The sequence below is a fragment of the Anarrhichthys ocellatus genome, unplaced genomic scaffold (genome assembly GCF_004355925.1).
Source record: "Anarrhichthys ocellatus isolate YVR2014 unplaced genomic scaffold, GSC_Weel_1.0 scaffold4, whole genome shotgun sequence".
In the NCBI taxonomy this organism is placed as follows: Eukaryota; Metazoa; Chordata; class Actinopteri; order Perciformes; family Anarhichadidae; genus Anarrhichthys; species Anarrhichthys ocellatus.
In genome coordinates, this window is record NW_022280034.1 from 7,033,269 (window position 1) to 7,060,561 (window position 27,293).

General features: G+C 43.8%; 1 protein-coding gene across 2 annotated transcripts in view; it reads right to left on the reverse strand.

Moving 5' to 3' along the window:
- LOC116381314 (adenosine kinase-like) overlaps positions 1-27,293 on the reverse strand; it is a 93,652-nt gene that overhangs the window by 10,204 nt on the left and 56,155 nt on the right. For both annotated transcript variants that reach the window (XM_031843378.1, XM_031843379.1), the window contains exons 7-8: positions 15,231-15,401; positions 881-916 (exon numbers count right to left, since the gene is read on the reverse strand). In XM_031843378.1, coding sequence (XP_031699238.1) covers positions 881-916; positions 15,231-15,401 — 207 coding nt within the window. The remainder of the gene's footprint in view (positions 1-880; positions 917-15,230; positions 15,402-27,293) is intronic.

Consider the following 27,293-nt stretch of genomic DNA (forward strand, 5'->3'; position numbering starts at 1 on the left):
CCCCCCCCCCCCCCCCCCCCCCCCCCCCCCCCCCCCCCCCCTTCTTCTTTTCCTGCCTTCATCCCTTCTCCTCTCTTAAACCTGTCACTGCCATCAGGATTGCATTTCTATTCCAGTCACGTTGATCACACCGTTAGTGATTCTGGATGACAATTATTCACACAGTGCAGAGGCACACTGAAGGCAGCTCTCTACCTTTGAAAGAGAGAAGGCACTTAAAATACCTGAGCCCATTTAAAACACACACACACACACACACACACACACGCAGCGGCTATTTGTGTTTTTGATTTCACATTTAAAAGGCAGCGAGGGGAATATGCAAAAGACGAGCAGAAAATAGACCAAGGGAACATTCATTTCACACGTTAAGAGGCAGCCCCACTTTAAAGCACATTCTATGGGGAAACAAGCACTGTAATCTTCATTTCCATAATCTAAAACCACAGGTGGCTGTAATTTGGTTATTAAAAGACAACAGTGTGTTTCAGCGTGGTGTAATGCCACAGCAGTGAAGACATACAGTATCATCCCGGAGTGCAGTGAAGATAATGAGCGGGCTTTTTAACCAGGCAACCTGATGAGCCCCGAGCCTGCGGAGAAAGGCTTGAAACCATGCCCAACTTCTCAGCTTCCCAAGAGGCTTTTCAAAATTCAATAAATAACATCTGTAGGCGATGTTGGGTGCAGACCTAGCAGAGTGCGTCATAACAGAGAGCTGGCTGAACAAAGAAACCATGACGACTGCCAGGTTTCCATAGCAACTGCTGCAAGGCCTGGAGAGTATAATAGCACATCAATCACTGTCCAAAAAGAACTTCATTATCAGCAAAAATAAACCTTTAGGATCTGTTTAGTGGGCGATTGCTGGTCAACTCACCTCAAAGCCCAGCTCTTTGGCAAATGTGGCCGCCTCCTAGAAGAAGAGAAAAAAGCACACACACAAATGAGCAGTTAATTACACACAGTGTCACACTCCGGACGCGAGGTAAAGACATCTCGCTCGCCTCCGCTCCTCGCATGTGCGGCCGTGTTACTTGAGAAGAGGTAACCTGAGTTAGTGTTGCTCTGCCAACCCCCTGATTTAATAGTCATGCAGCCCACCCATTTAATCTATTGCCCAACTTCATCTCCTCTTACCACGGCAGCGTGAGGGGTAACACCACGTCAGCCTCCAGCCACAAAACCGCCACTGAAACCGTGAATATGTGCTGGTCTGTGGGAATCCCCAACACTGCAGGCATTCAACACCCACCATCTTTCTTCAGCATGCTAACAGGTGCACTGTAAAAGCCCACACCAGTGTTTACGTAGGATTTAGCTCCTTAGCTACATATCATGTAAACTTCACATTGAGGCTTACAGTAATTATCTCAAAGATGTTCATTTAAATAAATGTCTGTTAAGTCTTATTTATGGCCGAATTAGATAACACAAATGCAATTGAGCGAATGGCTGAATAAAGACCTTGCATGTGCAGTATCATGAACGGACGACGTTCCCGAGAAAGGCGACACTGTTTGGATTTCTGGGAAGTGAGATCCAAATAGCACACCAGCAATTAGTATCGCTGTAGAACAAAAACAGAACAAAGCTTAAAGTCTTCGAGATAACTTTAACTTGTTTAAATAGATGCTGTAGTTTTAGAATTTCAGATATATTTACCATTTCAGGCCGCCTTTGGTTTCCATACATTATTGAAAAAATATCACTATACTCTTGAAACTTGTGAAATGTTAACGGTGAACGTCAAGTCTCCATTACGAGGAATGTTGCTGCTTTGCATTACAGTTGAATTGGCCAGATTTATCAGATTACAAAACTCAAGAGTTTGAAGTTTCAAGAGTCTTCCAATTCATTTTCCAATTGTATTAAAATGAATGGAAACCAACAGCTTACTGCCTACACATGAAAAGTTATGCACGAATAGCAGGGCAACAAACTTGGGGATATGTTTCAAGTCTGCTAATTGCTTTCTTTAATATCGATTTGAGAATAATGGTAATCAATGGATGCCTGGAATTGGAGGAAAATATATATAACAACACAATGCTACAGTATACTGCGCATCATCCATTTGAATATGTTCAGCAAACATGTAATAAAGTAAACAATCTACCAGTGTTTTTGGGACGTTTCAGGGCCTGCTAATTAATTCCCCACATTGTACAGAAATGAAAGGAAGCCAAAGTATGCTTGGAATAGTGGAAAATACATCCAACAATCCTAAAACACACCAGCATGGTTTGCAATATGGTCAGCTGTGATGTCCAATGTGTGATTTGTAGGCCAAAACATGAAAAAAAACAAAAACCCCACTGGTAACATCCTTTAACTGGAGACAGAAGCTGTTGCTTGTCGGTTTAGAACGATGCCACAAATCATGACGGACAACCTCGTGCACTAAATTCACTTTTGACCCCAGACGGGGCAATAAGTTGATACTATGATTCTAAACAATCCAATTATCTGCAGAAGGGGGGCTGGTATTTGCGTGACCTTGGGGAGAGGTTGACAACCTGGTCCTCAAACAGAAGGGGAGGAGATGACATGGAACAATGAGGTTACTGGTCCCTGGAGGGAAGCCTCATGGCTCCTCGCTTGGATCAACAACCCAGCGCCAGCAATATGTCAATTCATCACCCCCCCTACTACTCCTTCAACACACACAGGGGCCAAGAGGCTAGTCAATTAGCCGCTGTAGTCAAGAAGCGGTTTTATAATGAGTAAAGGTGAGGAGTATTTCTCCTCCCTTCGCCTTTTTTTTTCAATCTATTGAAGGCTTAGGTCTCACATTTGTTTTCATTTATTTACAACCACATATTGACTTTTCTCCTCAGGAAGGTTCCATCACCAGTGAGCGTCTCACAGGGACCGGAGCAGCTCGGAAAATGTCTTGTCAAAACAGCGATATTTCCTCTGGAAGCATTTAAAAGAGACGACTGAATGAAGGCTGGATTAACGATGGTGCTGTTGCCTCTATCTCGACCTCCGTCTCTCTCTAGTTAGCAGCGATAATATTTGTGAGAAAAGTCTTTGGAGAGATGTGTGGGTGTTGGAAGAAAAGATAATTGAAGCGATGTCTATGAGCCACATGTGTACAGCGTAATCCCTTTTAGGAATTTATTAATTTCTATGAGCTGTTGTGAATTCCACCATCAAAAATATTTGGTACTGTAAGCTCAGCTAAAGCTAATATATTAATGTATTGGTATGATAAATACTGTATGGTGGTAAATATGCAATTACCGGGACTACACAGGCAAGTCAATAAAACTGAAATGATAGGCATACAAGTAACATTTTCTCAAGGGGTTTACAGCATTAATATTCAAAAATCTCATGTTTCAGGCTGTGTGTGTTTCACATTTGACGTGTGCTGTTTCGGTATGTTGTGGGAGACGGTTTTCAAGTGACGGTCCACGTGCTTCTACAGCTGTCGCAACAATGCCGAGTGCTTCGAGTGACATCTGGGCAAAATCCTCTCGTGCCCAAAAAAAAAGCATGTCGTTTGTTCGGAGATTGCTGTGATTGCATGCTCGCCTTTTGATGATCCGCTCCGAGTCAGATTCCGAAAAGGAGAGAGGACTGTTGCAGAATTCGTGGGCCTCTCCGTAAATTCTCCTCCCTCTCCTCCTCGGGCAAACAAGGTAAAAGATAACAAGGCGGGCTGAGTGCATGAGCCCTCTGCAGCCATCGTTAGTATAAAGCTATCAGAATGTGTGAGATGTTGCTGCTGTCAGAGGCTTAAACAGTCAAAGGGATATTTTTAGAGAGCTTAAGCTAATAATCCAGAGCCCAGTCAGGGGGGGGGGGGAGTCTACAATTTCTTGCCAAGCAAAATGAAAGAGAAAGTACACACTTCATGCAAAGGGCAGTTCTCAAAAGCTTCACACTTTGTTTTCCTCGACACTGCGTGTGACAGGGGTCTAGCAGGCCTGGTCTGTGCAGTATGACTTAATTATCTTCCTTTTAATTAAGCTTAACTGCTTAATGTGCATTCAGTCTTTATATATTACATTTCCGTAAACAGAGGAGTAAAGTGGGCCTTCATAACCCTATTGGTTGGTCATTCATCTAAAAACAAAAAAATAAAATAAAAAAAACTTTTCAAACATTTCCTACTGGCCATAACATTTAATGCATACGTGCTCTTAAAGACACCTGAATGAAAAGAAATGAATTAAACTAGAGAAGTCATTATCGTCTCTCATGATAAAATATTGCCAGTTACAAACCAAAGCGAGCTTTTCGGTTGTTTTTTTTTCCTCCTCTGTGAAACAAGCTGTTGAGCATATGTCACAGCAGGAGTGAGACTCGAGGAAAAAAAAAGAGAAAAAAGAAAAAAGAAATCCAATTTCGGTGTTTCCCGAAGAATCTAAATCAAAGAGCAAACTTCAGTGCTAAGGTTAATAAAAGCTGATAAGCTGAAAAGCATAACTCCCCAAGGCCATTCAGAAAATAGGCATTTGCTTGACCGTGTTACCCCGAGCTGATGCTGAGGCAGAAATTGAATTGTATTTGACATTGTGTGTGAGTGTGTATGTGTGTGTGGAGGGGGTGGGGGGGATGAGATACAAAGAAGGGTGCAGGCCTGACAAGTTATTTACAACAACACCCCTGTTGTGTTCTTCATTTCTGGGTATTTCAGTACATGTTCATGTCAAAGACATCAGAGTTTCATGCTTACAACCATTTAATGGAGAAGTGACTCCCACAATTGTACAATTGACTTAATAACGCGACAGCTGGCTTAGTCGTGCAAACTGTGCAAACTAAACGAGAATAGAAGATCAGGTCTGAACAGATCAGTTGACTTTGATAAATCACCTTCTGTAGGAACCTGTCAAACTAAACTGTACACGTCAGGGTCATGACATCTCAAATATTGCAGCCGCTTATCAATACTTACATACATAGCATTATTCGTACACAACAGTGGCAGATGACGACGTCCTCATTCCCTGCATGTTAAGCGTAAGAGGACTTCACTGAGGTGAGTCAAACAGCTTTCATAAATGCCCAGTAAAAACAACATCTGGCACGCAACTCAAGCGTTTCCAGTCAGATTACAACAGCATACATTACAGGGTGATGGGTGGGGGCGGAGAGTGAATAACTAATCAAGGCGATGGCATCGGTGGGGATTGTTAGTGCCCTTGACTTGGCTCTGGGGTCACAAAGATGACTTCTCATGGATGTCAGGGCGTCGGCCCCCGGCATGAGGGCCAGGTGCCGCCGAACGGGGAGCTGCCACGTCGAAGATATGTGGGCCGATAACGACCGCAGGTGACTATTAATATGATCACGCGAGCTGATAGCACCTCACCCATGCTGGGCGGAGGGAAGGCGGCCGCCTGCTACTGTGCAGGACAGATTAGGAGGAATAAATCACCTGTACCGAGCACTCCTGTAGCTCCCAGGAGACTGCAGCAATCCTGCTCAAGCATGACATGCCACAAACATGAGGGTAAACACACACACACACACACACACACACAGCAACACACTCCAGAGAGGCAGCAGTCGCTTTTACTGCCTCTGGGAATTTACTCAACAACTGATGGCATTTTACTTTAGTTTTTATCGAGCCATTAAGTGGCATGTTTCATCTAGCTATTTCTATCCACGGGGGTGTGATCGTACAGGGTTTTTGTGATTTACATCTGCCATGCACCGACAGTTTAGCCGGATTCCGAATGAGGACTTCCCATAACTCCCAAATGTTTTACGTTCCCTCATCGGCGTTTCTCTATTGTCTTGAAGCTAAAACGGCAAAGGAGCAAGAAACACCTGCTGGCAATTTATATATTTTTTAAATTTCTAAATAATTCAGTTATTTCTACCTCTACTTTAACTTCGTCCGCTGTTCACCAGATGGTGTGTTGTTGTGAGCTAGAGCGTTTACATTAAGAATACCTTCTGCGGTGCATCAGAAGGTATACACTTTCAACTTCTGTCAAACCTCTCTGCTCGCCTCAGGATATGTTCGTTATATAATGCACTGTTGTAAACTGCACTGTCACTTCCAAATCCATTGAAATTGAGTATCTGTTGAATAATTCCTTCAAATTACATGCATATGTTTTGTACATTGTTTCCAACATGCTACAGCTGCACAATTTACGGTTAACGTACATTAGAACTAAATATGTTTGATGGCTGAATAGCTCTGTATTATGAATACATAGTCTGCATAATGTTGCGCTACACAAACGCTGGACAACTTTACAACCAAATACACATTTGGTTACATAGGTATACATACATTTTTTGTAACATTTTGGGGGCTTTTTGTTAGGAATTTCCAGGAACATTGACTTATGAAAACAAATGTATTCATGTCACTATTCTATCTAAACTACATAATAAATCTACAGCTTTTTGGGGCCCTTTTAGTTTTGGGGCCCCAGGGTTTCCTACCTTGGCTATGGTTAAGTCCATCCCTGGTGTTTTTTCACTTGAACCAGAGTGTATTTCACTGACCGTGAGTAGCCGTGACTTGGGTATGTGACGCAACTACTGTATGTTACGGCAGGCGTATTGCTGAGGACACAAGGAAGCGCAGCGTCGAGTGTGAAGTTGTTTGATTGAGCGGCAACACCACAGGCCAAGCATTCAGCACGTTCTGAATGGGCCTCTTTTCAACCGTCACTGCACTGAATCAAGGAAAATAACCAAAAATAATATGGTTGAACGTTTCCCTTTAAATCCATTTTGATGAGACTTGTACAAACTTGAAAGCAGGTGCGGGGTTGACTTAAGCTTTCATGTGACCAATTTCAACGGTGCCCTTTCCTGCCAGTCCATTACACACTTTTAGCAACAGCCTCTGCTCCCAAATATCTCAGTCTGCCTACAAGGGCAGGAGAGCGGTGTCTCAGTAAGCCCACAGGGACGACGGCAGCACCTACAGCACCGGTCCAAAGGTTAAACAATCGGAAACATGTGCAGTACATAAATATCTCCGCTGATATCTCAGCATGGGGAAAGCAGGGTTTGCATGAGGGGCTCAGAACAGAGGATGTGACCTCAGATAGAGCAGGAGGGAACAGGCGGACATTCAGCCGGTCTGGTGGGGCTAATGGAAGCTGTGGCAGCGGCAGTAACAGCTTTGTGCTAAGGGGAGTTAGTTATCAGCCTGATGGCCTTATCAGCACTGAGGGCCTCTATCACACATCTCACCTCTGGGCTCTAACAAGGGGTCAGCGCACAACGTCACACTACCAGAGACTGGCCATCTCTTAAGGAACGACAGTGGATAAAGGAGAGATGGCGGATGAACGGGACTGCGCTACAGGCAGAGCTTACTTCTGACTCGGTTTAAAGTTTTGTTGATTGTCTGGCAATTTGTTTGGTCAAGGTCCACCTGATTGAATTTTTCAGGATCCCAGGTCTTCACAGTAAGAAGATTATTGTTGTTTTTTTAGCCACGCATATGAAAGCAACTGAAATGCAATCTTGATTCCAGCTCTTTGGGGCACAGTTTCAAGGTCAATGCATTCATTGAAGTGATCGAAATAACGTGTTTGGGTGCAACAGCAAGCTAGAGAATTGTTACGCACTTGTGGAGTTTAAGTTTAAACCTACATGAACACACGATCAGCTGCCAAAGTTATCACAATGCTGTTTGTTTTCTACAAGACAAAGTTTGTATTTGTGTTTTGTCTGTACTCGTCTTTCTAGTTATGAGAAGAATGCACCGATCAGAAAGTAAATAAAGCAACACTTTGAGTTGCTTGCTCATGTTGCAAGTGAGTCAAATCTGACTTAAAGTTTGATTGATGTTTTGGGCTGCACGGTGGTGTAGTGGCTAGCACTATCACCTCACAGCAAGAGGGGCCCGGGTTCGATCCCCGATCCCGGGTGGTCCTTCTGTGTGGAGTTTGCATGTTCTCCCCGTTGCAGCGTGGGTTCTCTCCGGGTTCTCTGGCTTCCTCCCACAGTCCAAAACATGCAGCTCAGGTTATTTGGAGACTCGAAATTGTCTGTCTCTACATGTGCCCTGCGATGAACTGGTGACCTGTCCAGGGTGGACCCTGCCTTCGCCCAATGTCAGCTGGGATCGGCTCCAGCGCCCCGTGACCCTGAACAGGATAAGCGGTTTGGATAATGAATGAATGTTGTTTATTTAGTCACAAATGTTAAGTATTATAGAGAAATATAAGATTTGAAACCTAGTTTTCAGTTGCTGTTAATTGGTTCTATTATTGTGCAATAACTGTCATGTTTTTTTCATTATGTGGTTATTCTCTTGTTTTGTTTGAGTGTATACATGTTTGTTATCTTTGCAGATGTTTCATTGTGTGTAAGTGTAATTGTGCGATAATTGTACATTTGTTTTTCACTCTGGGTAAAAAAAGAGTCTTTATTAAAAAGTCTGCTGTAAAAGCTTTTGATGAGGTTACATTTATTTTAAGCTTATTATCCAGTAAAATACAATAGACATTTGGTTGCAGGCGCTACGAACAAAAGGTCAAGAAAGCAAACTGATTTTTTTCCTGCGGTGAACAGTTGAGAACGGTGACCATGCCCTCCTGTGTATAATAAACATATGGGCATTTGGCCTGCTCTATTTACCCCCTAATGAGAAACAAAGATCTGCTCTGGGGGGACTTGCATGCTTCAGACAATGAAAAACCCAGAGAGAGAAAAAAAAAGCTCTTAGAATAATTTGAACCATTTGTGTGCGAAAGGGACATGAGAGCTTTGTCTGAATAAATTGGCCGTACAAAAATTGAGATGATGTCCAAAGTGTTGATGTGGCATAAGATGGCCATTTGCCAAATGAAAAGCTGCATGGAGGGCAGGGGCCGTTCGACAAGGACGTTTAATCATTCCACATTTATGCACACGGCTAACATGTGATGGACGTTGCACAGGGAGCGAAACGACGCCGTGGCAATACTTGCATGATGCACTCCAAAAAGCCACAATAAATCAGAAAAACAATGATTCCACTCAGCTCGAGTGGGAGCGACGGGCAAATTGAGCCGAGCAACATTTCCGAAATAAGCCCATAGGTTTTATTATCCGTGGCATGAAGCAAATTAATTTGGTATTGCGGGTGGGTATATTATGCTTGGTCATTATGCCTTTGTCCCTTTCTTATACAGAATTTTCGAACCATGGGGAAAATTGGAAGAGTTCTCCAAACGACACTGGAAAACATGACTGTATAGCCCGGACTGTGGGAATACAATCACGAGTAGACAAAGGCCAGTCCTCCTGCCAACTCTGTGTGGATAAGAGGATTGGAGATGGGGAGGGAGCAACCATCCAAACTCATAGCAGCAGTGATTTGGGAGTGATGTGGGGGGAGGACAGGCATGAGGGCTGTACGGCTATCTGGGAAGCCCGCCGGTGTTCAAACTTTTGCGAATCTCTCCAGCAACAAGCTGATATCCTGCACTCTCTCCTGCTGTGACAGAAATACACTGGCCTCAGCTCCAGCAGAACGTGGGCACTATTGATCTGCTCCCAGCGCAATATCTCCTCTTACATCCATAATTATTCTCCTTCACAGGACTCCACCGTGTGCCCCGGCTGCCCGACTGGCAGGCTGGCTGGCTTTCTATCCGCCTCCTTGTTAAAGATGCTCTGTGGTCTCACATTTCACGTTGCACTGCCAAAGACCCCCCTCTCTTAACCCAGGCATTTTCAAATATTTCATGGTTCAATCCCAGGGCTGGGGAAGGCGGCTTCGGCACGGCACAATTACAGTGGTTAGTCGGACTCCTCTGGTGGAGCCATGCTGGCTCCCAAAGTACCATGACTCGCAAACAGACAGGCCAGGGAAAACAGAGGAATGTTGGAGAGATCATTCTTCTTCCACACTGAATCCTCGCTTCGCCTCTATACACATAAGAAAAGGCAGAAGGTTTCATTGAAGCAGTATCTCGTAGTGACATTTGATCGAGTGGTGGTTCACAACCTTTTTTGGCCTTGTGACCCTTTAAAGTGAGACCGTGTAACTTTTGAAAGAAGAATAAACACAAGCTTCCTCTTGCAAATGAAAGGCTGAATTCATAAGCATATAATGCTCCCTTGCCCAATTTTATGCCCTTTTGCTCCTTCAGCCTCACTTGGGAAGAGCGTATGGCTGCTAATGCCAGTAATGTTACAGAAAACCGTAGGTAGATGTTGCTGCATAACTGATATAAGTGAGTCAGTTTGCTGACTCTGCATGCTACTGTCAGACTATATTTTAGCATTTCCAACTATTCAATTGTTTTATCACGACAATAAAACAAGTAAACATCTCAGCAGCTGTGTTGAAGTGTTTGTGATGCCCAGGAAAATGCTTTCATTTTGCCCCTCTGATTGTGGCCAATATGCCAAAATTGCTGCACAGCGAAATGCTCTTCCAGGGGGGTTTCCTCTGCTTGCTCTCAGTCAGATTGCCTAATGATGATGTAATTCAGCGGCTCCCAGCTAGTGGGTCACGGCCTAAAAGTGGACCACAAGTCTATTCTGAGTGGGTCACGAGTGTGCGGGTCAACTTCGTATAAACAAAGCTGTTGCATTGCCCTGTTCTTGTCATCAGGCCGGTTTGCATGCTATGCTGTAAAAAATACAGTTTAGAGTAATCAATTATCCTAAGCTGCATGTCTTTGGACTGTGGGAGGAAGCCCGGAGAACCCGGAGAGAACCTACGCTGAAACGGGGAGAAAATGCCCCTACAAAAAATAATCCACACAGGAGGGAAGGGGCGTCCAGCCCTGGAATGGAACCTCTTGCTGTGAGGCGACAGTGCTTGCCACCACACCACCGTGCAGCCTATTTCAATTCAGCTAAATTTAAATAGTCTTGCCACCAGTTGATACTTGTCTACGAGTTAGGAGCCGTTCAACTAAGAGATAAAAGACAAAAATATTATGCAGCAGAAATATCTTTTTTCTTAGCTTCTTGCATCATGGGGGGTCCTGGTCCCGGGGTTGGGAACCATTGATCTAGCATTCAGCAACAAAATGAAAATAAATAAAACAAGGCAGCTTTTGAATTTAGCAAATCATCACAGCTAATGTGCGCTATGACTCACCGTGACTGTACATCATACTGAAGGTCAATGTACTCTGGCGCTGAGCGGAAGGGCATGTGACTCATCACAGAAATAGCACATTCAATTAAAATGAAGTTGTGAAAGACACAAAGGAGAGCAGCGGCTAATACTTTGTGTCTTTTCCTCCAATGACACATCGTGATTGTTCCGCTTTGCCAGCTTTGGAGATGGGTCTGTGTTCATCCTCCCAGTTGGCCTGTGGGGCCTTGTGAATAAACACATGGAGGTTAATGTCTCATGTTCTACCCCGTTCTCTGCCGACAGCTCTGACAGGAGGAGAGCGAGAAGAGCCTGAAAGGAAAGCTGTTTCGGTAATTCGCTAATCTGGCTCTCGCATCTCTTTGTTTTAGGCAGTGAGACAGGATATTTTCCTCAAGCTACCGTTGAGAAGTACATCTCGAGTACCGCTGTGGGTGAGCTGTCAAGGGGAAGTTCTTTCTCCTATTCTTTTTCTGTTGTTGTTTGTTGCAAGAACACCCATCATACCCTAAGGGGCCTTTAGTGAACTTGCCATCACCCACACATACTGACAGCAGCGAGCACGTACTTCCACGGTCCCGCTCACGTCACAGAGGCGATAAACAGCCATGGGCTTCACCACAGAGATAAGACGTCCAAGCAGTCCGTCAAACAAACAAAGCCAAATGACGAATCTGGAAAGATGTTAAGAAATGACGCTAGATTGCCCATGTATCTCCTCCGACTGCCTATTTTTCCATCCACACGAGCACACATATAGTATATACTTGTACACCCACTTCAGCCTGTCCTGGAAAAATCATTAGAGCCCCCACCGCCCCACACACACTGCATGCAGATGGAGAAAAATAGGGCTGAGAGCCAAAACGCCTGAGGGGATTTTCATGACAATAACCTTCTGTAGAGCTGCTTGTATCCCTCCACCTAGATCAGGGAGAGGTGCTGAGGGATGGATGGGAAAATAAGCGAGATAACCATACAAAATATTAGGCGAGGAACATTCACACAAAGTACAGAGGAGGAAGAAATCCGTGTCATTTTGCTCTCATGGCCTGGAGAGATGGCAGGCTAAATGCTCTTTTAAAACAGCTTGAACATTGAAATGATGATGGCTCCTTTTGCCTCAGCAAAGCACATTAATACATAGCCGAATGCCATTTCCACTTTTGTTAAATGGCTCACCTATTGAGTATTCAATTACAATGGCTGTCTCTCGCTTGGAAGACGGGGCTGGGACCCATAAAAATAAGCTCCCTCTGAGTGTGGAGCTGCAGAACGCATTGGACAGCAATGGAAGGCATGAAGAGCTCCTGTATGGGGGTGGTATATATAATGTTAATGGCAGGGGAATGACGAGATTGTTGGGTATTGGCTGTGGGGCAAAAAAACTAAGCTGCTCATCTGCGGTACCATTTTATTGAGGAAGCATATTTTTAAACCATTTGCGCAGATACAAAAAAAGAGCCAAAGTACATGAAATGATCGAAATTGAGAGAACCGTGAATCCTGGCTTTAAAAAACATCAGTCAGGGTGATTAATGCAGTCTTGATTAATCGCTCCATTTGTCTATGATATGTCTAAAATTCCACAATAGAAATCCGACAGTAATGGTCCCCCCCCCCCCATCCCCACCCCCCTATTCTGCGGTTTATCTCTTATGCTCAAATAGCAAAAGCAAATTGTGGCTAATTTTAACGGCAAATCCACCAGCATGTGGTTTTTCCAGCGGTAATGATTCCCTCATTCGGGCCTAATTAACTGCAGCCATTAAATGGAGGGAAATGTAATGCCCTGGGTTCCATGTCAGGTAGTCAGAGGAGGACAGCACAGAAGGACTCAATTAGGCCTGTGCTGTTCCCAGGTTATCACACGACATGTTTGCCAATTAAATGGAGTAGCGTCTGATGTCTATGTGCCTCTGTCGGCACCATCTCAGGCCCTAGAAGCGCTGAAACGGCGTCGTGAGCCTCTCCACCCTCCCCACCAGTGAAGGAACAGACACTACACTATGCCCCAAAAAGGCAGTAATTACAGGATGGATGGGAGACAGTTATATAAGTAGGAGGCTGCCGATAGGCCAGGCAGGGCCTGCTGATGCCAGGTTTCAAACAAGTACCAACAGGATCGAGTTACAGCAGAATTACCAAGGGTAGAGACACATTTCAACATCAGAAGCAGGCTAAAACAAGGGAAGAAACAGCGGCTATTGACATTTTTTTGGAGTCTGCTGCACGACTGTTTTGGAATTATCAAACGATCAAAGGGGAATTGTGAGCCGACTGAAATAAGATCCCAGTCATGACAAATAATGCAGCACTCGATTCTCAAAAACTTCAATCTTCCCTAAAATTATTATTAGTCACTCTCAAAACATGAGATCTCACAGCTGCTTTTAACATATTTCCCCGAGTGTGCGTAGCCCTGTACCGTGACTCAGTACGAGTGGGAGAGGAAGGCAGAGACAGGCAGACACATTAGCCTTCCCTTATGGCGCACTCTGCAAGGCAATAGGAGTCAGTCAGCATGATCCTGACTGCCACTGACTTGTTATGAAAGCATCGCGGGCTGAGGCTGATCCATCACTTTGGGGGGTGGAAGTTGGGGTGAGAGGACGGCCAGGGGGGCTGGAGGGGGGGGTGCGAGCGTGGGCGATGCAGCCCTGCTGCCTGTCACTCACCATGCACAACTGCATGACCGCCAACCTTGTCTGACTTGTGCACAATGGGAGGTCTCGGGCTCGACTGTATGAGCAGTCATTCCACGCTCCCTCCTCCCAGCAGCCGACACAGAGGAAGGCCAAAAGGAGTCAAAACACTCTGGACAGGCATTAGTCCTATACGGACCCTGGAAGACCTCACTGCTTGAGGCATCTGAGCAGTGAATATCTGCTCTGTTTCCCCACTGAGTCTCTTATTTTGGCGGTGTTAGCCAGGTTCAATTCCAGAGAGCAAGCCCTGACATAGACTCCAAAAGATAATCTCCTTCAACAAACATACATTGCAATTATCCGGAATCATTAAACTGTAATGACTGGAGGTGTGAGCAAACTTCTTAAGCAAACAGTTACAGTACCACCCACCCGAAAATACATAATGCTTGCAAAATGTACAACGTGGTTTTCGGAGACAGAATCGTTCCTCACAGCAATTAGGGAGCGAGAGAGATGTGCATATGTAAAAGGGAGGTCTTATGCTGGGAGAGGAAAGAAAAGAGGAAAAAGCTGAAGTCAGCAACAGCAATAAATCCTCGAATGCTGAGCAGCTTCTTCCAGCTCTGTCCTGGTCTGTGGACCTCATCTTTAACCCGGAGACAGGGCTCTGTTTAGTAGCTTTAGCAGTGGGGAGGCGAGTTCAGTCCAGTGATCATCCACTCCACTCCCCTCCCCCCGACGGTTCAGTTTCTCCAGGCGGTGCCTCCGAGTCAAGCTCAGCTGGCCCGTTAGAGGACACGTCCCAGCAGCACCACGGTCTGTTACCACAGCTTGACCTCCAACCAGCGACTCGCTTCCACAGCGGCGAGAGAAATCAATAGATCAACCGGCATGAATATGGTGACCAAAATTGAGATGAATGATCACCGGGCTAATTCTTATTCATCCCTTTATGGGGGCAAGTGATAAGTGAGAAGTTAAATGGATACTGAGGAGGAATGAGAGCACTGAGTGGAGTGAAATGGTGGACATGACATTTTGAATTTGCTTTAAACAAGGTGAGAGGATATACAAAGTATAAATCACTCAGAGAGCACATACCTCCACCAGGACTGCACAATCCTTTGCATATGTAAGATATAAGAATAATAATGGAAGATATTCAGAAGTATTTAGACTGCATCGGGCATGTTTGACTGTTTTTAGGAGAAAAGTGTAATCTTGACCGGGACACATGCTAATATCAGCATGTTTATATGTTTACAAAATCCCTCTAGCAGGTATAAGGTTGACAGTGTCCACTGTTTTTTGACATTTTAGCCACAACGGCCAAACATTCAACAACAGAGGTTTTTGATAACTTCGCTCTAAATAACCAAAAACCGAAACAGACGATCACGACTGACAGCCCAACCTCCCTTGTGAAGATAAATATAAGCATGCTCAAAGAAACACATGTACTGTACATCTTAAACAAAACAACGTGTTGGCAAATATACGTCCTACAGAGGACCGAGCACACGTCTTGTTTCACTTACCGTCTCGTTGCCAAACAAGATGTCGACGTAAGGCATGACCTCCATCAGGGGCTCTTTGAAGAACTGGCTGATGAAAGGTGCCGAGAGGTTCATGCAGAATATTTTGTTGTTATCTGAAGTGTGCTTCGCCACCTTCATGATGGACTCCGGGGACACGGTGAGGAAAAAACCCTGGAAACAAGAAGAATATTTACTTGCAGCAGTTTGACTGACCTCAACTGGATCAGATACATTCCCATATACACATTACACATTACATATAAGGTGCCACTGCACAGGCAACATTGTGTGTGTTTAGACAACACAACGTGGTGCCAGGATGGACTGAACTACAAGCACCTGTGGGCTGAGACACTTTAAACTGCTAATTTGTGGGTTTGAATCCTGACAAGGCAATTTTCGGGTGACAAGGTTTGGTATTATTGAAATAACACAGGAGCCAAGAGAAGAAGTAGTGCTCAAACATTTATCTGAATGGTTTCTTAGAGTGTACACAGAGCAACAAAGAAGAGGAAAAAAAGGGCAGGAAAAAATCCGTCCAGGACAAAGCCTGTGGCTGGGCTCCAAGGCTCCTACTGGAGGAAGCAACATGCACGTATCCGATGATAGGGCGAACAAAAGTCTCGTCTGGACTCTCCTTACTTGGAAACAAGAGAGGCAGGTCCACTCATTGTGTGAATGAATACAAATCAGGTAAGAAAACACCTTTGTGTTTCAGGTGGAAACCTGAAGCGAGACTCTCCGGCAAGCCACACAAAAACACTCCTCCTTTGATACTGATCTTCTTAACCTTGTTTTTCAGCAACAAGCTGCTCTGTAAAACCACTGTGTCACAATAGGGGCAGAGAGGAGAGGAAAGTTTCAGCACAGTGATACATTTAATCTGGCTGAAAAGCTTCCATTGAGGGGCTTACAGCGCAGTTCTCATTAAAAAGCACGGTGACATTTTCAGCGATGGCGGAGCGACCTCCACGAAAAAGGAAAGGGTAGAACACCGATGAATAGAGGGCGACCGTGTAGTCAATCAAACGCACAAGGCACTACAATACAGCCCTGCTAAGCAGGTGAATTCTTTATTACACATTCGTGATGTCATTCCCTCTCTGCGAGGACATTCTCGTCCCACGTCCCGTGTTGTTTTTCTTCAGAGACGTCTTTAGCTTAAGGCCCAGGGCAGCGTGTGGTTGCTGTGTCATGGCACCATCTGTTGAAGACTAAAAAAAGGTGTTTTCAATGGATCTGGGAGCACAAAAGGAACTCACTCTGAGCTAATGGCCCATCACTGACCCTGACATTTTTCTTTTGTGCCGTGCCAACGTGTCAGAGGAAGGGGAGATTGTTTTCTGACACAAATGATCTTTTTTTTTTTTTTTCTTTCTTTGGTAGTAATAAATAAACTGTCATGGTTACCGTAATGTTAACACCGATCAAAAGCCGGCAGCTCGATCAAATATCCTGAGGGGTGGTGAACTTTAAAAGCCATGCCACAGCTTCTCTAATCACACACTGGCTCTGTGCAATTTACTTCTGGCCTCACTACCACTGCAACCGCCATCAAATTAAATAGCTCACAGCTCAGAACGGTAATACATAAACTGATTACTGAACAAATTTTATCCATGTAATTCAAAAGGAAAATATTCTCCAACACATAATTCTTATTTGAGCACTCTAGTCCATGTTAATGTGATGCAATGCATTTAGAGTGGGAATGTTTTTTTTAAATGCTAAAATAAACCAAAGAGACAAAAACAAGCACCATTAAATGATTAAATAATCAGTTGATATCTCAGGAAGTTGTTTAACCAAGTGCGCATATCATCTTATGATCAGTCTAGTTAGACAATGACAGCATAGACAACAGTCTCACCCATTACATATAAGGAATTTGCTGTGTGATATAGTGCTTATGCAGTTTTTATGCATGTTATATTTAGATAAAGAGTGTTAATCTATGAGGCCCTCTTTTGATACAAAACACTGTGGGACACCCTGACAAGTAACCTGTAAAATGAATATCCATTAACAACATCCATCTACATATAAAACACTTTTTAGTGAATGTCTGCGTTTGAATTAAAGTAATGCTGCAGGAATCTTGTTCATAAAAATCATACAGGACATTTTTTTCCCAACCAGGCTCCAAATGTTGAGACTCCAGTGGCTTGTGGGAGAAGAGAAAAAAAAAAAAGCCTCAGTCTGAGCCATGTGAAATTCCAGTTCCCATCAGTAGTCTCTGCCGAGTACGAAACAGGAGAACTTAAGTCTTTAGTACTGCGGTGCAGATCGTGTATCAAGAATGCCAGCTCCAGTTTCCCAGGTGTCAGAGAGCCCTGTGAAGTGGGGTGACTATCACATTTCCAGGTCAAGATGATCAAAGCGCTGGGTACACTTCGTACAATTTCCACCCAGACAAAACATTCAATAAAGCATTCAGAAATGCATTTTCCTGGCAGACAATAATGCGGAGCGATGTTTGGCCATGTCAAGTGGTAATTTGAGGGAAGAGCTGGAAAGGCAAGGCATCCATTTTCAATGTTTACCCTAAAAAGAGGAATGACTTCCACTTTGCTCACACAGAAAAATGTCTAAATGCTACTCTGAGATGAAATTAGAGGTAATCTAACCATAGAGGTCCTAACTACACAGCAGCAGCAGCACGCTATCACACTTTCCCCTTCATCGTATCGGTGTTTTCCCCGGGGTTGCTCACATCTGAAAGGCTGGGTGTGATGGATGGCATGGTGTCACCCGGCTTAAAGTAAAAGTGGACATCTGAAGGTTAAAAATGATCTATTTTGGGAAGGGCATTTTCATTTGCACCAGCAGCAGAGGTGGTCATGGAAAAGGAAAGGCTTCTTTTTTCTTTCTCAGGTCTATTTTAATTCTGCAGGGATAAGAGGGAGTGTTGAAAGTACTGTGTCATGAAGGTTTTGTTTGACACTTCCTATTACTCAGGAATGATGGAAGGAATTTAAACAATCACCACTTCAGCGAAAATAGTAATTATGACCACTGCAATCACACTAAATTACATCAAATCCCCAGATCTCAGGAAAGTTTAGTCACACAACCAGAAATCACAAGTTCCTCGCCGAGGGTTTTACAATCTTCAGACACTCAATCAATCATTAAAGGTGCTCAATTCCACATTCAGAGCATTAATATAGCAGCAAGCAATTTGTTAAGATGTAGAGGAGTCATGGCCACCTGACTCCAGAATTCAGCATGTTGAATCTGTGCCGGGCCAAACCAATTAATCGGGCGACCTCTACTACCAGCTGGTACATAGAGTTATAAAGTCTAACGCAGGCGCACAACCCACCTGCTTGTTGGCCATTGGCTGGACTATGTGGAGTGTTCAAGTGGAACTTTTTGGCCGAGACACAGGCGGCGAGAGGCGACGCAACAGTTGGCCTTCGTCACTTGTTTTGTGTGGACTTATACGGCAGTTAACGCAGATAACGCCGCCCCGACCCACGGCGGCCCTCCAATCCCCCCTCGGGTAAACACGGTTAGCTCTGTCAGCACTGTTGTTTGTTGTATGCTCAGAACTCCTATTGAGCACATTTAAAGCTGCTCTTTCCAATATTTATTTTATTATAATGGCCCCTCAGCTCTATGTAGCTTTTTTAGCATCTCTCATCTCATTGTTTTGGTTTTGGAGCCAAAACTTTACTGTTTTGGTTCAGTCTCTCATCAGAGTTATTTCCAGATGGAGGAGGCAGCTGTTTTCAGTCAGCTCTGATAATCCCACTGTACACTACCTCCTCAGCACCAAACGGCAGACAGACGAAGTTGGTGACTATAGCTGGTGAAAAAAAGGAGCATTTAGCAACCAAAGAGCCAGATATTTCCCTCGGGACTCGATTGATATTTGAGGAGACCAAACCAAAAATAAAAAGGAAAGTGATTATTCTACCAAACAAAAAAAGCAATTTCAGAGAGAAGCAGACAGACGGGTCTACAATATGTGTTTGAGAAATATATCCAGGATGCCAAACTGATTCAGCATTGAAAACCGGTTAAAAAGATAAAGATAGAAGTTAAAGCCTACAGATCACAATAAGAAGTGAACCACCACATCACCTGACAATCGAGACGGAAGACAACGCAATTCCTGTAAAGCCTGGTAGGTCTTTATTCACCGTTACAATCATTAACAAGTAAGAGCAGCATGCGTAGACATTCAGCATACATTCAGTGCAGCCTAGAAGTGCTAATGCTAGTTAATAATGTGATAACGTGCTCTGCTAATGTTAGCTCAGCGGGTTTTTAGAAATGTATTTCTCCCTCCGAACCCCTCTCTGTGTAACAAGGATAACATTTAATCGCGACTTTATTAATATTCCTCAAAACCAACCTGAAAAAGGACAAAATCTGATATGATTGCATTAGAGTCTATGATTGGCCAGTCTGCGTTCGAAGGGCGGGACTTAGCAAAGGGTCAATTCAGGTAGGAAAAAGCTGAACAAAAACCTCTATCCGGATAAAAATGGGAGACGTCTCGGGAAGAGCAACAGAAGTGGGATCCCTCTTCTAGGACGGACAAGGCATGAAATAGGTGGTGCTTGTAAAAAGTAGAGAGAAAGAAACACAGGTGCTTGTTCTAGTGATAAATTCCTTGTTGTCAGGAAAGCCCTGTGAGCTAACCGGCAGTGTTTCAAAGCTTTGTAAAATCCACCCAGGCCATGCTATCCCTGTCATTACCATAGACAGCCCCCCATCATGCTCTCTAGTGCACAGGGTTCATTACACAGAATTAGATGTCACACAGATCAGAGCGCACATGAGGCCACACACTGCTCTCCTCCTCAGTTATCTCTGTAAAGCACCATTGCGAGGTGGATCGATAGCTGAGGTTTGGAGCTTCATTAGCTCAGTATGACTCCATCTCCATCAAGACACCTCTGGCACGCTACGCCAGTGTTGCAAGATATATTTTACTCCCCTTGATCCTGCAGGTCCTGCTGTTTTACACACACACACACACACACACACACACACACACACACTCACACACACACACACACGGAGAAACACACACGGACAAACAAGACCTTCACACATGATGGGGGGTGGGGGAATCTGTGTCAGTCTCTGGCTCGATAAACAGGAGAAGGAAAGAGGCCAAACAAACAGAGGTAAGTGATAAATCGTGTCACAAAGTGCCTTGAGTGGAGGGAAAGAAATTACAAGGATGAAAAGAGCTCATTTAAGGGTTTTCACTCAGGAAAAAAAGCAACTGAGATTTTCCCAATTTTAATGATGTTTTGTTTGCATTGAAACGGCCAGTTGGTCTCATTTAGAAAGAAGTTCAATTAAACCAACAGAGAAGATAAATGTGCAACATCGTTTCAGCGTGATTCAGCATCCCCAGCACTTTTAGGATGTTTGATCCAACTGCAAGGCAATTCAACCGCGCTGATAGCATCTGCCTCGTCTTCTTCTCCCTTCCATTAAGAATCATGTTCTGGAGAAGCTTATCAGACATCTAGGAATTCATCCACTTCGTGTGAGGGAGCTGGAGGGAGGCCAACTGTAGTGGAAGGGAGGGCCGTGCTTTTAAAGGCCGTTTGGAGACGAGGAAAGGGGGCTATCATGTCAGACAGGATCTCTGGGGCAACATAAATGTGCCACAAATGCTGGATTTAACAACCCGGGCAGAGACATCGGTTACTAACTGCTGCAGTATTTATTTCTAAAACATTTTCTGTGGTTTAAATATGACCCAATTTTTTAAAGCTAGCGGACATTTCGCCCCTCCGATGTCGCGAAGGTCTCTTGTGGTGAATATAGAAATGTGGCGATAACCAAACATACCTGGCCAAGGTCGTCTTAATGAGCGTGGATAAAACAAGATATTAGAGCCAACCACAAAGCACTTGAGGGGAGCGTGTGTCACACTACCAGCCTGCAATTTGTACAACCATCAGGGACTGTAATTACATTAACCTCAGACGCCTCCACCCTGTAAAGCAATGGAGGAAACTACTTGCATGGTAAAAACAAAAAAAAAGGTTTTTCACCCCAACTTGAGGATGAGGTTTTGTTGGCATCACAGCATCGGATGAATTGGTTTGATTTGAGTGGTATCTCACTAAAAAGTTATTTGAGATCAGCTCCGGGGTCTTTTCAAATGGCTGCCTTTTGCTCTCCTGTTAAGCTCTACAGTTTCAAAAAAATGTGTTGGCTGGGGGAAGAGGCCAGCCTGAGCGGGAGAGCGGGATGCCAAGGAATGTACTTAAGATCTAAAACAGACAAGATTTAAAGCCAAGAGCATTTAAATGCCAATACTAATCCAAAAAATAATTCACCGCATAGTACAAACTGGCTCTCCCTTACAGATACCATATGTTACCTCAGTGAGGAGATAAAAGGGGGGGGGGGGGGGGAAACGATGCCAGAAGAGATGCTTTCTTCTCCTAAAATGGTGTTATCTTGGTCATGAAAAAGAAAAGCATGCTTCTCTCTATATTCTACTCTCTCTGGTTCCTACTGTTGTTCTGGCCTACATCATTGGGAGATTAGCCAAGAACAAACTATTTGGTTTGCAGGGAGTTCAAATTTGCTAATGCACACACTCTCAAGTGTCCTTGTCTGCCACACTGCACTTAATTAGCATTTTAGTGCGAGGCAGTTCTCTCTCCTTCAGTACCTCTGAAGGGAAACATCACTCCGACTCGCACAAAACACATACTCGCATGCACTTCTGGAGTCAAGTTGAGCTCCTGTAGTTTCTTACACATTTGGCGAACAGGATGGGGAATGGAAAGGGGAGTTTGTGGGGGTCGATGGAAAAATGGGATAAAAGTCTGCAATGTGAAAACAGATGGCGGGCCTCAGAGTTGTCTCGTCTAAACTGGCTTGAAAGGACGTATTAATATGTGGGTCAGATGTATAAAGCAGAGGTTCAGTGTCGGAGTGTCGACACTGCAGAGGGGTTTCTAGTTTCAGGGACTCGAAAGTTGTGCCCACACAGAAACCAAATATCTGCAGACATTCCCGTCGCTGGGAAGTGAACATTTTCCAAAAATGCCACGATGTGGATGTAAATGAATTAGTGCACTTAACTTGAACACTAAAATGAGGAACCGAGGAGACAATCTTTCACTGTTCACAGTCGCGCCGCTGAAAGCTAGCGCACCAGGTTGGAAAATTACAGGTAATTGCTGAAGCCATTGAATCCAGTTTGGTTTTGGTTGAAAGACTAAAATAACAAAGCTCTGATTGCTGAAAAGACAAGGGCAGGGTGCTTGGAGGCCCTGTTGCTAAGAGTTAATTTGATACATATTTCTCCCCCTTGAAATGTCTGAGGTACTGGCAAGAGACGGCAAAGAAAAAAAAAGAAAAAAGAGTGAGAGGGAGGGTGAGACCCCCGCTCTCCCTGCAAATACTATCCATCTGCCATATTACATTTAACCAGCATGAGAAGCTAAGGGAGCGCCCTTGCACAATATTGTGTGAAGGCTGTCAAACTCAATGCAGGAGCTCGGTGCCCACTGCTCAGAGCCGAGGACACGGGGCCGCTTAAATTCAGTCTAATAATAACTACTGACTGTGTGCGCTCATGAGAACACGTGGCAGGAAAGGAACTTTTAATTATTCATGCCCGATTTAAAAAAAAATAAATAAAATCACCTAATTGAAACTTTAACAGAATCGCCCAGTTAGGATTCAGAATGAGTGGAGAGCAATAGAAAGTTGCAGCAGGAGGGAGATCAATGTTTCACTAATGCCATTCTAAGTCCACACTGATACGCGGCCATGCCAACATACTGGTTGCCTGGTTTTAAAAGCGGACCTGAGCAAAGCTTGGAGAAGCTGACATCTTTTGTTGTAATTTTTTTGCCATTTTAACTTGACAGATGACATACTTTCCATTTAAAAAAATGTATGAATTCACACAGAGTTCACAGAAAGGTTCGGGTGTCTTAGGTCTTCAGTGACACAACATGGTGCCGATACTCAATGCTGGTCTTGCCAAAGCACTAAAATCAAGCTCAGAGAATTCAATTGCCAGGAGGCAAGAAGTGTGAACTTACATACCCTAAGCCCAATTTCCTTGAAAGTGGAGGTCCTAAATCAAATCAAGCCAAGCCAAATGCACCGTGGAATTATGCAAAAGACGACAGCTATATAAAATGACAACTGGTAAGAAATACCGCCAAGGCTAGGAAACTTAAGAGCTTGTTTATTCACAACACATGTTTTTATCTTCCCGCTGCTGTGATGGTGCCGCAAGTCAGCTCTGATTGACTTTGTTTTTATTCTGGCCAAGAGGGAGAAATATTGAGTGCACAGAGATGATGTAAACATACAAAGAGGAGGAGCAGAAACAGTGCACTCAACGGAAAGTTTACTCGTCTCTTCGACGCATGCATTTGCTCCATAAAGACTCTCTTGTTGCTGTGGTATTTGGCCATCGTCAAGAGAACGGGTCCGCTTCTGCTCAAACTTGAAATTGCCTTGAAAATGCACTGCTGAGTGAGGAGTACCTCCCTACCTGTGCACAGCTAATCACAGCTGATGGAAATACCTCAGCAGGACTTCCAAATCTTAGTGATCAAAAGAAGAAAAAAAAAAACATCTAAGACTGGAAGACACAGAAGGAACTTTCAACTTTTTGAAGTGAATGCATGATAATACCATTAAAAGTTGGCCACCGCTCCTGTACTCGAGTTCTGATGCTGAGTTATTGTAAAAGTTATTGCTCAGTTTCCTCCCTGAAAGCACGCGTAGCATTAGCAGTGTAGTGAACCGAGAGCTTCCCCCACTTGAGATAAATAATCACGGCCAGAAAATACGAGTCTTTCTTGAGTACACAACAAACAAAAACCCCCAAAATCATAAATTCAGATGCTGCTGGTAGGCGTCAGGGTTGTCTGCCAAAAAGCACAAGTAACAGGGTGAAGCAACGTGTTACATGTTAAATTAAAACAGTTCCGACGCATTAGCATGAGGCTTGCCTTCGATAATTCTGCAAGACTTATCAGCCGTAACGTGGTTACTATTGCCTCTCTGTTGGACAAAATGACCACTGCAATCACACTAAATTACATGTTTTGTTTGCATTTTGTACCATGTTTGTGCACCTTGTTTGTCTCTATTGATACTATCCGTGTCACCATTTTTTACCAGATCTTTTGTTTTTTGTCAGGTATTAGTACACTCATTACCTGAAGTGTCCTTGTAACTTTTTGGTTTGTTTCCATTGCACTCTCTCGCATTTCGTTTTTATTGATGAACCGATTTTTCCACCTCAGCAAAACCTTTGCTGTTTTCAACTTATCTGCATTTCAATTAAGTGCTTTTAATGTACAAATAGAGACTACATGTGCTCATAAAAACAGGTTGAAACAACCTATCTGTCCCTCCTTCAGTGTTCTCTGCTTAATGAACACTTACTACTTTATAGTGGGCAATAAATTAAGATTTCAGACACTTGCATCATCCCTAACAAGTGTAGTAATAGTAATTTACAAATGGCAAAGAACTGCATTGTGTCATTTTTAGTGTTCATGCTGTGGACACCACTTTTTTTTATTCCATCTATGAACAGCATTATTTCACTCATCAATGAAATAAAAGAAAAACTAAATATAGTACTCTAGTCTCATTTAAAAACTAACAACAAAAGAGCACTAACCCTTTGTGCATCAAAGGAAACTTAAGCATCTATCTGACTTTTTCTTAATGAAACCAGACCCAAATCAATATCGAATCCATCCAAGAGTCCATGCAATATTTCAGCCCTTGAATTGATCATGACTGTATTTAGGATCACAATATTTCCAATAAAGCAAAATGCGCTCCTCTCTGCGTGGAATATGAGCCTCTTTAGCCGTGACCACAGAGACGACCAGTCACTCTCCCGCCTGATTTATTATGACGAGAGCCTCTCAGACGAACAGGAGAGTCATCCTCAGCTTCTACAGTCACATCCATTTGTCTAAAATTTCAACGTGCTTGAGATTTCTAAGTGGGGCGGCGGAAATGAAAAACACTGAATGTGGAGTGCTATATGGGAAATGTGTGAATTATCCCTAAATAACACACTGTACTAATAGCACAGCGCAATAAGTGCCAGGGATTGGTGACTGGAGAATTCACCTCCTCAAAGACAAAGACACATTAACAAAAATGTGTGAATCCAGCGCGTCAGTCTGGTTGAAGAGTATCCACCAGTTAATATACACCCACACTTAGAGCTTAGCCGCCACATGAAGAATTACCACTTAAGGGAAAAATAAACTTATAAAGCTGGTCTGTGGAGCAGGAGGTGGAAGGTTGCCTCCTAATTGCTGGAGGGGAGAGAAACCATGTTAGAGTAAACAAAGTCTGATCGATGGTGGGGATTATATCAGAAAGAGCCTTTGGCCTTTGGCCAAGACGAGCAAACACACTGGTCTCTGTCTCTGCCACAGAAGGAAAAAAAATAGCGAAGGCAAAAAGCTGGTGAGTTAAAAGCATTATATTTCACAGAGGGGGGGGGGGGGGGGAGATAATAGTACAATGCCAGATATGACATGTAGCCAACTATATCACGTCTTGGCTGTTTGTATCAGACAGAAATGCCAGTAGATAAGAGGGCAGTGTTGTGAGTGTGATGGAAGGCTGTTCCGGCTGGGGGCTTAGCTTTAGGTCAGGCTATACTCCCACGGCGCCGCGGTGCCGTGTGTGAAACCCCTCCATCACCACACGCGCAAGTTCAACGCGCTGTTAGCTGGTCACGGCCGGGAAGAAATGTATTCGGTGTACTCCCTGGATTCAATGTGGCAATTGCAATTCACATAAGCCACTTAAGGAAATCTGCAGCGGGAGAGAAAAAGGTATAAAACTGAGAGGGGCTTACAAGTTATTGGAGCCCTTTAAACACGGAGGCTCCTCATCAGGCAGGGGTTTCCTTTTTTTCTCCCCACGTCTTGTAAATGAGTTCACTCCATTGCCTTTAAAACCCTTGTAAAGGTATTAAATCTGAAAATAACATAATTCATTACCTCTGTCAGAAACATGTTTAACTGGAAGATGTAATACGAGCAAAAGTGCTTTGGTCTCGGTTGCAAGGATTTACAAGAAAAGAAGCAAGTAGGTAAGTGCAAAATGTAAACTATTCTGTCTGGCATGTCATTCAGCACAAAAGGAATACTAATGACTTTTGAATGCATTAACTTCAATTTGTGATTTATATTAATGCCCCGTGTATTGCTTTCTCCACATCCAACAGGGCTGTGTTCTGCTAAATTTCACCGTAATATTCATGTCGATAAGCAGGTGACAACTTGGAGAAAGGACTGATTATATTTGCTAATCCCCAAAAGAAATTAGGCGAGATTGATGAAAGCGTGCATATACTCCACACAAAGCCTTGGGAGTCTCTTAAAGCTGTTACCATGGTGGTATCCCATTAGAATAACAAACATTTCCCCTGGATGTTTAACATCGCTTCCCAGTGAGCACAGCCCTCCCTAACCCTCCCCTCTCTCCCCCCACCCCTCTCTCTCTCAAGCACCTGCCTTCACATTTTCCACTTCTTAAATTCCACCAGCCGCATGGAAAAAATGAAAAAGAAGGGTGAAATATGAAATGTAGTTACGAGAAAACTTGAGTGCCAAAAAAAAGGACTTTTCTTCAAACCCGTAATAACTTTCCATGGGAATAGGGAGAAACTTAAAAAGAATAACACTTCCTCTTGATTTTCTACTCCTACCACTTTTTTAAGCAGGCAGTGAATTTCCTGGAGTGATAAGGGCTTAGCCAATGTAATCCTCAGAGGACCCTTCTCTGGCATGCCAGGAATCAAGAAACCTTTCCCTCTCGAAAAAAAAGAAAAAGAAAAAAGTAAAAAAAGACAGAGAGAGGGAGGCAACAGTAGCTTTGGGAACAAGGAGGAGAGACAACCAGCATGCCATCTCCCACACATGCTGGCGAATGCAAATTAGCATGTGTAGAGAGAGCAGCCGGACTCGCCTCAGCTGGAGATCAACAGAGGAATATTGATATGACAATGCAAGGGGCTTCCCTGACTCAGACAGCAGGGGCCACCGAGGATGCTCTAATTGG